Source organism: Dermochelys coriacea, chromosome 4 (assembly GCF_009764565.3).
Source record: "Dermochelys coriacea isolate rDerCor1 chromosome 4, rDerCor1.pri.v4, whole genome shotgun sequence".
NCBI classification, from domain to species: Eukaryota; Metazoa; Chordata; order Testudines; family Dermochelyidae; genus Dermochelys; species Dermochelys coriacea.
The window spans coordinates 122142454-122156873 of NC_050071.1; the positions used below are offsets into that span (position 1 = coordinate 122142454).

A 14420-nucleotide genomic window follows, 5' to 3' on the forward strand; every position below is an offset into this window, starting at 1 on the left:
CACACAACAGAACCACTAACCCAGGAACCTATCCTTGCAACAAAGCCCGTTGCCAACTCTGTCCACATATCTATTCAGGGACACCATCATTGGGCAATCACATCAGCCACACTATCAGAGGCTCGTTCACCTGCGCATCTACCAATGTGATATATGCCATCATGTGCCAGCAATGCCCCTCTGCCATGTACATTGGCCAAACTGGACAGTCTCTACGTAAAAGAATAAATGGACACAAATCAGATGTCAAGAATTATAACATTCAAAAACCAGTCGGAGAACACTTCAATCTCTCAGGTCACTCGATTATTACTCGAGGACTTCAATAGCTCAGACATAGGTGAGGTTTTTCGTAGGAGTGGGTGGGTGAGATTCTGTGGCCTGCGTTGTGCAGGAGGTCGGACTAGATGATCAGAATGGTCCCTTCTGACCTTAGTATCTATGAATCTATGATTACAGACCTAAAAGTTGCAATTCTTCAACAAAAAAGCTTCAAAAACAGACTCCAACGAGAGACTGCTGAATTGGAATTAATTTGCAAACTGGATACAATTAATTTAGGCGTGAATAGAGACTGGGAGTAGATGGGTCATTACACAAAGTAAAACTATTTCCCCATTCCCCCCCCCCCACGGTTCTTCAGATGTTCTTGTCAACAGCTGGAAATGGCCCACCTTGATTATCACTACAAAAGGTTTTCTTCCCCCCCCCATCTTAATAGCTCATCTTAAGTGATCACGCTCCTTACAGTGTGTATGATAACACCCATTGTTTCATGTTCTCTGTGTATATAAATCATCTCCCCACTGTATTTTCCACTGAATGCATCCGATGAAGTGAGCTGTAGCTCACGAAAGCTTATGCTCAAATAAATTTGCTAGTCTCTAAGGTGCCACAAGTCCTCCTTTTCTTTTTGTAAATACAGACTAACACGGTGCTACTCTGAAACTGGACTAACAGATGGAGATGCTATAGCTTCATGAAATCCCACCGAACCCTGGGGAAAGACTGGCACAGACCTGTTTACTTTTAATGACAGAAAGCACATGGTTACAGTAGATTACTTCTCTAATTTCTGAGAAGTGATCTCTCTAGAGGACACTCAGGCAAGGACTCTGATTAGGAAATTGAAGTTGCATTTTGCAAGGTATGGCATACTTGGCATGCTATACTCAGATAGTGACAGTACACTGCACCAGAATTAAAACAAACAATTCAGCGCCAAATGGGAATTTGAGCACAAGGTATCTTCCTTTAGATACCCAAAAAGGAATCAGAAGACAGAGTTAGCAGTGAAGAGAGCCAAGAGACTGATGGTAAAGGTAAAACACATAGGAAGGGATCCCTACCTCACAATGTTGGGTAATCGCAATACATGCTCCACAGGGATCAGATTGTAGCTCAGTACAAAATTTGAGATATTTATTAAATAAAATTTGCAAAACTCAAGTACAGTACACACCACTTAAATGACAAAAGGCAGGCAAGAGTTATACTCGAACTCCATGGCACAGTGACAGAAGAAATGTGGAATTAATTTACCTCAGAGATTCAAAAGTAAAAAGAATGAAAAAATTAAATTTCTATTTTATTTAGGATTAATAATGAAAGATTAATACATATTCACTTGGAGGTAAAAAGAAAAGGAGTACTTGTGGCACCTTAGAGACTAACAAATTTATTAAATTTATTAAATTTGTTAGTCACTAAGGTGCCACAAGTACTCCTTTTCTTTTTGCGAATACAGACTAACACGGCTGCTACTCTGAAACCTGTCACTTGGAGGTGTCACTTAGACAACTGGAAATATACAGATGAAGAACCCCCAGAAAATAAAGAAAAGACAGAACAAATTTGTATATAAAATCAGTAAGAATTGGTCTATGTACCAAAAAGGTTCAGGTGTAAAGAGAAGAGTGATGGGCCTTAATCAGAATCCTGGCAAATACCTCAATATAAATCCCAGGAAGATGGATTTAATTTATAGTCTATGTGAAAGTACCAGTCAGACATGATTAGTGATTTTTTATTCTAACTGTGCTAGGCACTTCCCACTACAGATGAAAGACACTTTTCTCCTGAAGGAGCTTACAAGATATTTATGCAGATGGCATGATGAGGGGTTAAGACAAGCAACAGCAGACACAGGGAGAAGAAGAGAGAATGGACAGGGTAATGCCAATTAAATTATGCCATTATTCTGTGAAGGTTTGTCCACAGCATGATGTAATGAAGAGTTTTCTTTTAAAAAATGAAACAAAACAGGAGGAGAATTTGGGTAGGATTTTCACAAGTGGCCAGCATTGTCCTAACTCTGCCTCCATTGAAAGCAACAGGAGTTATATCATTGACTTCAGTGGGAGCAGAGTTAGGCCAATGATGAGTGCTTTGGAAAATTTCACCTTTAAGTTTAAGCAAGTTTAAAAGAGGAAACCAGCTCAGGAATGGCATCACATGGATAGGGATGACATTATCTCTGAAATCACTGACAGTCAGATGAACTATGACAACTGTGACAAAGTTCTTCCTCTACCTTGGTAGGTCTTGTGCTTATTGGTGGATTTGCTTGCCTCAGAGCTTCACGGCAGCCCTCAGTTTGGCCGTTTTCGTGAACCCACAGTCCAGGTCAATTCCTCCTGTGTCTGACCAGGAGTTGGGAGGTTTGGGGGGAACCCGGGCCCACACTCTACTCCGGGTTCCAGCCCAGGGCCCTGTGGAAGGCAGCTGTCTAGAGTGCCTCCTGGAACAGCTGTGTGACAGCTACAACTCCCTGGGCTACTTCCCCATAGCTTCCTCCCAACACTTTCTTTATTCTCACCATAGGACCTTCCTCCTGGTGTCTGATCATGCTTGTACTCCTCAGTCCTCCAACAGTACGCCTTCTCACTCTCAGCTCCTAGTGCCTCTTGCTCCCAGCTCCTCACACACGCACCACAAACTGAAGTGAACTTCTTTTTAAAAACCCAGGTGCCCTGATTAGCCTGCCTTAATTGATTCTAGTAGCTTCTTGATTGGCTGCAGGTGTTCTAATCAGCCTGTCTGTCTTAATTGTTTGCAGAAGGTTCCTGATTGTTCTGGAACCTTCCCTGTTACCTTACCCAGGGAAAAGGGACCTACTTAACCTGGGGCTAATATATCTGCCTTCTATCACTCTCTTGTGGCCATCTGGCCCGACCCTGTCACACAACCTAATGCATGGAAGTTATGTGTGTTCTGTCATGCTGTGGGTAATTTATGCTAGTCTTCCTTAGGAATATCTGAACAGCAGGACCTACAGGATATTATGTCATTGCTTCACTGGAAAGTTATTTTTAAAGCTGCTTGATGATGCCATAGTAGTGGGATCCTAGGTGATAAACCAGCAGCAGTTGAGCAGGACATGGAGCATCATCTCCTTAGTTACTCCAAACCCATGAGCAAGGACCATTGTTTGCAGCGTCACAGCAACAGCATCTTCTACAAGAGAAATAGCACAAATTTAACCATAGGGAAAATGTACACCAAGACATACTCAAGTACTCAGGCTAGAAAGGAAGGTTACTTACCTTTTAATAACTAGAGTTCTTCAAGATGTGTGGTCACTATAGGTGCACTTGCACACCATGCACCCAAGACTGGAAGATTCTTTATTAGCAATGCCTATTAATCTATGCCTGCATTCTGTGCCTCCTCAAGCTCTGAACTGAGGGCATAAGGGGGTAGCGTGGACCAACCGGATATCCAGTTCCTACTCTACCCTGAATAAAGGGAGAATCCAGGCAGAGGGGAAGAAAGGCAGGTTGTGAATACCCTTAGGAACGACATCTTGAAAAACTCCAGTTACTGTAAGGTAACTGTACTTTCTTCTTTGAGTGCCAGTTCCTATGTGTATTCAGCATCAGTGACTCACAAGCAGTACTCACTGATGAGGAAGGGGATGGAAGGACCCATGCTGAACCTCAGATTTAAGCACTGTGGTGTCAAAGCATGTATCAAGTAAAGAAGCCCGGATCAAGGCATAGTGTCTGGTAAAGGTGTGCAATGAGCTCCATGTTGCCACTCTACAGATTTCTTCTAGAGGCACTTTGGAGACAAAATACTGAGACAGTGTGTGCTCTAGTAGAGTGGGTCTTTACACGCTGAGGAGAAGAGTCTTCTATCTGTTCATAAGTTGGATACAAGATCCATTTCTAAAGTATATGAGATTAAATTGCTTCCTTTTCATCTGCTCAGTGAATGAGGAGATGAACAATCTCAGGGATTTTCTAAAGGACTTAGTCCTGTACAGGTAGAAAGTCAGAGTTCCATGAATGACCAGGGAATGTAGCTTCCTGTCTGCTCTGGAAACGTGAGGTTCCTGATAGAACACTAGCACGTGAACAGTCTGATTCAGGTGGAATTCAGAGGGAACCTTTGTGATGAACTTGGGAAATAACTTTAGGGTCACTTTGTCCTTATGAGATATGCCGTAAGAGCTGCAAATTGCCCTATTCATCAAGTGGAAATGACTGCTTTAAGGAAGGCCACTTTCATGGTTAGATGGAGAAGTGAGCAGGAAGCCGGGGGCTTAAGTGGTGAATTCATAAGTGCTGCCAACACCAGATTGAAATCCTAAGTAGGAGCTGGTGCTGACACAGGAGGGAAGGTTCTGAATAAAGCCTTTCAGAAATCTCATGATTATAGGGTGTCTGAACATTGAGAAGCTATCAGTAGACTGTATGAAGCCAAGCTTAGAGGCAACTATGGTGGAGCCTTGAGAAGGGTTCTACATATGTGCAGGCAGCCATGAGGCCTAGAACAACTAGGCAGGAACAGGTTGTCATCTGGGCTTATTTGGAGTCAGACAATTACGTTCCTTAACACAAGGAACCTTTCTTGAGGTAAACTGGCTTTGACGGTTATCCACTCCAGCTTCACTCCACCAAATTCTATAACCTGTGTTGGGATTAAAGTGAACTTTTCTAAGTTTACTCAAAGTCCTAAGGATTGTAGGACTCTTAGGAGGGAGTGTGCCAATGATTGGACTTCCTGGGATGAATGACCCATAAGCAGCCAGTTGTTGAGGTAAGGTAACATCAAGGCTGCCCTGATGATGACAGTGCGCTGCTACCACGGCAAGCGCCTTCAGGAACACTCATGGGACCATTGAGTAAGCCGAAAGGAAGGACTCTGTATTGGTAATGTTCTAGGCTCACTGTAAAGCACAGATATGTCCTGTGGGCTAGGTGGATGTCTATATGAAAAGAGGTATCCTTCAAACTAAAAACTGCAAATCAGTCATCTTCATTGAGGAAGGGGATTATAGAGACCAGAGTTGTCATCTGGAATCTTGAATAATGTACGAAGATATTCAATTATCTGAGATCTAAAATGGGCATCCATCTGCCCTGTTGTTGGGAAATGAGAAAATATCTCAAATAGAAACCCTTCCCCTAGGGCTCTATAGCTCCTAGTCAAAGAAGGAAGCTCAATTCCTGTTTGAGAAAACTCTCATGAGAGGGGATCCCTGAAGAGGGATGGGAAAGGGGGATTGGAAGAAGGGATTGACAGGAGCTCCTTTTTACCATAGTAAAGGGGTGGAAGAAAGCAAAGTAATAAAAAAAACATACAGTGAAACAACAGTGTAACGGGGAAATGTTTGTGTGAGAAAATAAACAGCCAAAGCTGTTTGCCATGCACAATGTGTTTGCAAAGCTCTATCTTCTACCTTCTTTCGTCAAATCATTTTGATCTGTTGGAAACAGGAGCTTCAGTTAGGATGCCGTGGGCTCATGGGACAGCACTGGAGGTGGGTCCCTCTCACCACCACTCTTTCCCTCTTCCCCCCAGCCAAGCATGCTAGGAAGTACTAAGTTAAGAAAAGACCAGGCATACAAAACACTATAATTTTGCAATATTCCTCAATCCTTAATTGAAGGTCTCCGATTCCACAGACTCACTTGGTACTTAGAAGAATCCCTTTCTTGTTGCAGTGGGAATTGGTCCTGTTTAGAACTTTCGGTCACAGGCCCCCTGGCTCTAACTGGCTCAATTTCAAAGTCAATTTTCACAATATCTTCCAGCAATAATTATGTTACTTCAGAATTCAAAAGAATTTAACTGCTGCAGAAATTGCTGACATATTGGACCCTTTTTATAGCTCATCCCCCTGTACAGCTTCCTTAGTTTTAACTATATTTATACAATGGTGTAAGAGAGACGAGAATCAGGCAAATTTCTTTTGAACCAACAGAAGAACTTAGTTTGGTGGCAGTTTCTGCAGCCAATTTACTGAATGGAGCCTACATGCATACTGGAAAATAAAGAATTAAGTTGACTTGATTTTATGGAATTAGCACTTGAAGGCTAAATCTTCAAAAATCTGCAGGCATGTGCATTTCTTTTTTTTTTTTTTTTTTTTTTTTTTTAAATTTTCTTGTCTCTCTTCAATAATTTCCAGTAGATTTTATGTTATGCACTTCTTGTATGTTTTATTATCAAACACTATAACCATGGAAAAGGTTCTCCAGATTCCAGTGCATATGAACGTGTATTTTTGCATTCACTCAAATTTATTGCATAATAATTCTATATAGTTACCTGCAAAGAATATTAGCACACATTTTTGCTGAGTATTGCCAGATTTTATATATAAATTAGTTATATGGTTAACACTAGCATAAATATTTGTGGTTTAAGAACATCCACAGTTATACTAGATAGGATTTTTTAAAATTTTGTTTCAAGACATAAGCCAAAACACTGACAGTGTTTAGGAAGAAACTTCTCCTATCATCAGGTTATTTCAAAAAACTGTCCACTATGGGGATTTTTGCACCTTCCTCTGAAGAATTTAATACTGTCCACCGTCTCAAGATGAATAATGGAGAATAAATGGCACACTGGTCTGATGCATTACATCACTGCCTTATAAAATGAGTAAAATAAAAATGTCAATCCGGTCATTTAAAAAGATTAAAAAAACATGCTAAGGTCATCCAGTCTCTCTCGCAAACCTTGGGAATACTGAATTCTGCATTGCAAGCTAAACATAGATACTTTTATAAAAGTACATCTCCTTAGTGGGGACTCATCTAATACCTTTTACTAGGAAATTGATCAGGAATAAGTAAGAAGCAGCACAATTCTCTCTAATATCAGGGCTAAAGTTGTTGTCAAAACAGTCCAAAGCAATTCTTTGCAGAGTCACAGCTAGGAACTTACTTACGTTATTTTCTTCTAAGCTATTGTCAAGTCAATAATAAAGAATGACTAAAACTTGTTTATAATTAGGTCACTTTTCAGCAAAACAGCTGCTTCCAGCTGGACGATTTTCAATGCAGATCTCAGTCCAGCTCTCATATTTTCAATAAACATCACTAGAAACTTAAAATTTTACTCTTTCAGAGAATTTCCTGATCTAGAAAGCGAACTACATTGGAAAGCATTAAAGTCCTTTCTTCCCCTGAAGGCCAGTTTGATTTTTCATACTCTGGGCCTCTATTTTGTTAATTATATTTGCAAAAAGAAAAGTATCGTAATGCTGAGCTATCCCGAGGAAAATGAGAGTAGCTTTCTTTTAATTATTTGTGTTAATGTTATCACAACAATAGTAAGGAAATATTTTCTACGGGCCGAATGTACAGTTAAATTAACACATACCAGCCATTGCTGAGGTATCTCTGGTAGAGGCATCTGAGGTGGGGCAGGCAAACTAGGCAAACTATTGGAAACTTCTTGTTTCTGTACATGTTCTTTTATTTCAAAACCTGCAGAAAAAAAATGCATGACACATAAGACAGTAAACAAAAGTATTAAGATGGGACACTGCTCCACTATATCTATGTACTTATTCACACAATCTCTTAGTTCTCCATTTCAAAGAATTTCTCAAACATTTTACCTGAACATTTGTTTTTAGCATCCAAAAATCTACCAACACAGAAAAGAGGTTGTATTCATCCACCTTCATAAATGGCAGAGGGTAGAGAACAACACAAGCTCCCAGAACGTGGATGTCTAGGACACAAATTTCCCTCTTGGCCTCATTCCCATTCCCCGGATCATAATTGATTTCCAAAACTACAGCGATGAATGTCTTAGTGACTTAAAACACAACTTAACAGGATCGATGCTACAATTTAAGCTTCTAATTAAACAAAACAAACTCATGCTCACCAACCTAACCATATATGAGAAAGCCAATCCAGTCTGTTGAATACCAGATACAGAACACTATTCAGGAAATAGTTCTAGATTAGTGGGAAAAAAATCAGAATTTAAGGGCACTAAATCAGTGATTCTCAACTGGAGTACCATCAACTCATCTAGATATTTGCCTAGTTTTACAACATGCTACGTAAAAAGCACTAACGAAGTCAAGAGAAACTAAAATTTCATATGACTTGTTTACACTGCTCTATATACTACACACTGAAGTGTAACTACAAATATTTATATTCTAATCAATTTATTTTATAATCATATGGTAAAAATGAGAAAGTAAGCAATTTTTCAGTAATAGTGTGCCATGACACTTTTGTATTTTTATGTCTGATTTTGTAAGCAAGTAGTTTTTAAGTGCAGTGAAACTTGGGGGTATTCCAGACAAATCAGACTCCTGAAAGGGGTACAGTAGTCTGGAAAGTTTGAGAGCCACTGATCTAAATAGCCAGAGTTTGAACAATTTACTAGACACCTAATAACTAATGGGTCCCTGCTGTTTGCAAGAGGAAGATATAGAAAATGGGGATGTGTCAGTGGAGTAGAGGTTGCCCTCAGCCATCATTTACTAGGCTACAAAGTGTCAACAAAAACTATTTGAACAGAGTTACACAAAAGTTCTGTCCTCCAAATATTTTCTTTTTTTGCATAACTCTCAATTTTTGTTATGAGGAACAATGGTTTCCAAAAGGTCTAACAACAACAGGGTTTCATTAGTGCAACTGCCTCTGGAAAAAACAAAGAAGAGAACTTGGAAGTGGAAGGGAGGTTAAGTGTAAAAGCTGTGTCTTGAGGCTCCTCCCAGTCACTCCTGCCTGACAGTCATCAAGGAAGAACAACAACTCAGTAAAATAAATTTGAATCCCAGTCACACTCTCTTCATAGGAATGTAGTACAGTTTATCAAAAAATTCAGCTTGGGAGACTATGTGTCAAGGTTCCTTCCCCACTCTGAACTCTAGGGTACAGATGTGGGGACCTGCATGAAAAACCCCCTAAGCTTATTTTTACCAGCTTAGGTTAAAACTTCCCCAAGGTACAAACTATTTTACCTTTTGCCCTTGGACTTTATTGCTGCCACCACCATGCGTCTAACAATTATATAACAGGGAAAGAGCCCGCTTGGAAACATCTTTCCCCCCAAATCCTCCCAAACCCTACACCCCCTTTCACCCCTGGGGAAGGCTTGATAAAAATCCTCACCAATTTGCATAGGTGAACACAGACCCAAACCCTTGGATCTTAAGAACAATGAAAAAGCAATCAGGGTTCTTAAAAGAAGAATTTTAATTGAAGAAAAAGTAAAAGAATCACCTCTGTAAAATCAGGATGGTAAATACCTTACAGGGTAATCAAATTCAAAACATAGAGAATCCCTCTAGGCAAAACCTTAAGTTACAAAAAGACACAAAAACAGGAATCTACATTCCATTCAGCACAACTTATTTTATCAGCCATTTAAACAAAACAGAATCTAACGCATATCTAACTAGATTGCTTATTAGCCCTTTACTGGAGTTCTAACCGGTATTCCTGCTCTGGTCCAGGCAAAAACAACACACAGACAGAGAGAACCCTTTGTTTCCTCCCTCTCCCCTCCAGCTTTGAAAGTATCTTGTCTCCTCATTGGTCATTTTGGTCAGGTGCCAGCGAGGTTATCTTTAGCTTCTTAACCCTTTACAGGTGAAAGGGTTTTTTCCTCTGCCCAGGAGGGATTTAAAAGTGGTTAGCCTTCCCTTCATATTTATGACACTAGGGTTCATTTCTTCAACATTCTGGCACAAATTCAATCAATGGAGCTGCATCCTGCTTACCCCAAGGCTAAATTTAGCTCTTAGTGTTTTGTTTAGCTTTTACATACCTATTTGAACATCTTTGTCTGAAGCCACACAACTCCCAAAAGTGTAATCAATGATTAAATGCTTCTCGTCATAACACTGTAGACACAACTGGTGTAAAGTAATAGATGGAAAAAACAATGCTGATAAAAGAGACTATGACTAGAGGCCAGAGATAATTCCTTTTTCCTAAAAATCAAGTTTAAGAGATATTTCTTGAAAAACATTCAAAAAATTTTTTTTAAAAGGTCAACTCTTCATGTAGGACAAATCCATCTTTAAAATTTTACCCATTTATGTATTCTTTCTTTGCTTTCTTTTGCTATATTTGATTGATAACTAGAAAGTTAAATAGGGAGTTTCTTTCTGGGACAAAAAAATCAAAATTAATCCTGCTGAATAAATAAATAATTTTTTCTCACATTTTTATTAATTTGTTTGCTAACAGACAAAGCTGTGTGTGTTAAATAAGGACTTGCCCAATAGCCCATCTTGCGTTTTCTTATGCAGTGAAGTCAGAATGATGATCAGCCATTTCTATGGAAACAGGCTATGCTGTAAATCACACAATTGTAAATTCATTGCAGGCTCCAGCAACTGAAATAAACTTGATTTTTGGAGGATGAAGCCCTGGTTTTTCCACAAAATAAGGTGAAGCAAAATGGGCTTGATCGAGATTTAGTTTAGAGTTTTAGTTTGTTCAAACATGAAACTTGAAAGAGAATTTCAAGAAGCAGGAGGAAGATGCATATAAATGAAAGCCAAAAGATTATATCTGCATGTAACCCTATTATGTGTATGATTAGGCCAGTGATATTCAGGCCTCAGTGGTTCAGGAGCCAACATTACCCAAAAGAGCCACAATAGTGTGAATTCATTGTTTCATTTACTATTTATAATATATATATTATTCTCACTGCAAAATGACTCACCAAGTATTATTATTTTGTCAACTACAATTGGTTAATAACAGAGTAAAAGCATCCTGTTTGGTTAATAACTTAGATTGGTTAATAATTAAATTGCACAGTATTTTAATATCATGTGCTGCATAGAGCCACAGGAGACACATTAAAGAGCTACTTGCAGCTTGGGAGCCTCAGCCTGAGTATCACTGCATTAGACTAACACATACTTGTTAAATGCAGTGCTTAATTTGTAATGAAAGAGGTCCTGGGGCTCAAGCAATTAGGTCCTGGGGCTCAAGCAATTTTTTTTTTTTTAACACTTTCATAAAGTCAATGTTCAATAGCTATACAATGCACATGCTCATGAAAGATTTATAAAAAAGATTCCCTTAACAAATAACAAACCATAACTATCTCTACCTAAAGTGTTTCAGTGAAATCCTACTAACACCCCCTGCCAAATGACACTTTCTTTACAATGTTTGACAGCTGTAAAAACCTGAAACATTAAAAAATTCTGGAAATGAACAGTTAAAGGATGCAGACAATTCCCACTTACACATAATCCTTGATTACCATTCCCGCAATCCTTAATTTTGCTCACTGTTTTCTTCAGTGATGTGAACATGCTGTTGGGTATATACACAATTGCATAGCTGTGTAGTGAAGACTTTGAAATCAGTATAGTCCCAGGGCACTCTATACCACAGTTCCATAAATTCTCTCATAGTGTTGTGTGGGTGGAGTAAAAGGATATTTTAAATGACCAGAAATAATATGATTGTTCAGTTTGGTTATATGGTATTGTATGTTTATGTATTCTTTTATTGTATGCAACAAAGAAAGATCAAAGCTGTGCAAGAAGATGGGAGTACTTAATGTTATATCATAAAACAGACATAAAAAGAAACTTGCTTTACTTTATAAAGGCACTCAATATTCAACAAAGCTTAGTTTAGTCTTTTTCACAAATTAATAATATTTAATATAATAATTATAAATTCTAGATAAACTTTTCCTCATACTCATTTGACCTTCATTATAAACCTGAATGCCAAATACTAATAATATTTTCAACTACAGATTGATTCACTTGAATTTATTCTGTGTGTGTGAGTGTGAGAGAGAGTGTTAGTTCATGTAAGCACTCTTTGGTGATGATCCAGGGTGCTGTTTTCAGTCAGTTAAGGTAAGTTAGGACTTCACTTTGTCATATCTATCACATGCGCCCTGTTGGGTATAAAGCTTTTTGCCCACGATTGAACACCACAACCATAGACAATGTTCTGTACCTTTAAATCATAGCCAGAAACTTGGTCCTATGGAGTGAATCAATCTATAATAAAGATTGATTCATTGGTTCAATTACCAGTGTGGAATGTATGGAATGGTGGGTCTATGCTCAAAATCTTTGATCGTAATGGCACTTTGAAAAACAACATAGAGGTGACTGTGACATCCACACTTTGTATTCAGATGTTTTCTTGCCACTGGAGCAAGAACAGTATGGAGTAACAGGAATTTTAAGATCTCAAGATCTAGTGTATGCACTTGGTAGTGTTTTGCAGTGAACAAGTTTGTACAGTAGAGATAGGAGATTAACTGGGTAAGGCCATATCATCTTAAAGTTTCTTCTAAGCAGTTCTTCCAATTTTGTAGTTTCTCCTACAGTTACAGCATCTAGACATTATTAACTTGTAAAGTACATATAGGAATCTAGAAAATAGGTAAATTTTATTCAGAAGCATTCAACATTTAGTAGCATGGAAAAATCCACTAACGATCTATAGTCTTTGATCTTCCTTCTTTTAAAAATATTGTGTCTTTGTGTCGTGGAGGAAAACCTGATAACCCATATATCCAGCAAATCAGTGAGAAAGGTACCTGATGCCTTTTTTCTATATTTGTAGAATGGTTCCTATGACAAGGTGTTATCCAATTTCCTGTTTGAAGAGGACTACGGTTACGTGAACTACGATGCTTTCAGACTGCATCCGCAACATCCACATGGAGGACTTACAGAACAGCACTTTGTTGTGCACTGCTATTCACATCCCCATAGTCTGAACTTCGGGCAGTGTAGACAAGCCCAAAGTCTTCTTTGAGGCAATGAATGGAGATTTGTATTTCATAGAGACAAAGCAAAGTGTCACCATGAAGAGAGCAAATTTAAGCTCATTATCAGAATTCCCTGAATCTCTGGGGAACCTGTCAGCTATTGCAAGTAGTTCAAGAATGAGAGAAAACAAGAGGAGGTGATAAAGAACACTCTTGACTTGTGCCACTCTCTCTTTAAAGAGTCCTTCGGAAGCCATTCAAATAAAGGAAGGTATATGGAGAACCACAGATCAGTTTGAGATGGAGGTTATAAATTCATTTTTTAAACTGTAGTTCTCCAGTACTACAAAAAGATAGTCCCAAAGAACCTTAACCAACATCTTTTCTGCATCTAATGCTAGAAAGCCATTTTTATTCATTTCTTTAATACAATGAATAAATATTATTAAATATTATAAATTGTGGCTTTCCCTGGAATGAATCCAGGTAGTTGGTTTCCTAAGCCATATTTTCTAATACTTTATTGTCCAGACTGGTTAGTTATACTGGCCAGTATGATCTACAGTCTTCTGGATTTTTATCTTTTTTCAGGGCTATGGTTATACTGGCTTCCAGACAAGAATTAGGCTATTTTCTTTGTTCAAGGGAATCACTGAACTTTTGAAGTATTCAAGGCACCAGAAGCTTCTGTAAAGCTTTATACATCTCATGCTGACCGTGTCCAGCCCAGGACATCCGCCATTTGGAAAGTCCTTTGTAGCATTCCTAATTTCAACTGCTGGTATCTCACGTCAAATTTGACTTTTTTATTTTAGCAATCTGCAGGATATTTCTTGGTTTTCTAAAATTGTATGTTGTAAAAGAGTTCCTGAAGATGGCAAAAAAAAAAAAAAAAAAAAAATTTTTGGTAGCACTTAAAATGTGTCATATCTTTTTGATCAGTTGCTTTATTTTTCTTCTAGTCCATTTGCAAGTATAATGATTGGGACGATAGTTGAATGAATATTTTGAAAGCTTACACATGTGATTAAAGAGGGTATTTTTACCTATATTGTACAACAACTGACATATGTAGGTTCCTTTACAGTGGGGAATTAAATGTATGTGACACTTTTACTATATTCAACAATTTTAAAAAGCTCCTCATCAACTTACTACTTTGATTCATGAATATAAGTTTTTACAAATATCAAAGGGCAAAGTTAAGGTCATGGGGTATTTTAAATAGAATAGGGTGACACGAAAGTAGGGAAATTATTGGAGAACACTAACTCTAAAAATTCTTCTCTCCTCCTCCTCCTCTCCTCCCCAAAAAAACTTCCCAGAGAACAAATTTCCCTGGGGAGAGAGTGGCATGCGACGGTACATGGGGCAGCAGACATTCAGGCCCAGATGTTGAAATCTGGTGAACGGGGAGCGTCTCAGAGCCCAGGCTC

General features: G+C 38.6%; 1 protein-coding gene across 4 annotated transcripts in view; it reads right to left on the minus strand.

Annotated features, from left to right (window-relative positions):
* Positions 1–14420, minus strand: part of AFAP1 (actin filament associated protein 1) — a 167994-nt gene that overhangs the window by 80116 nt on the left and 73458 nt on the right. For all 4 annotated transcript variants that reach the window (XM_038399813.2, XM_038399819.2, XM_038399814.2 and 1 more), the window contains one exon: positions 7621–7727. In XM_038399813.2, coding sequence (XP_038255741.1) covers positions 7621–7727 — 107 coding nt within the window. The remainder of the gene's footprint in view (positions 1–7620; positions 7728–14420) is intronic.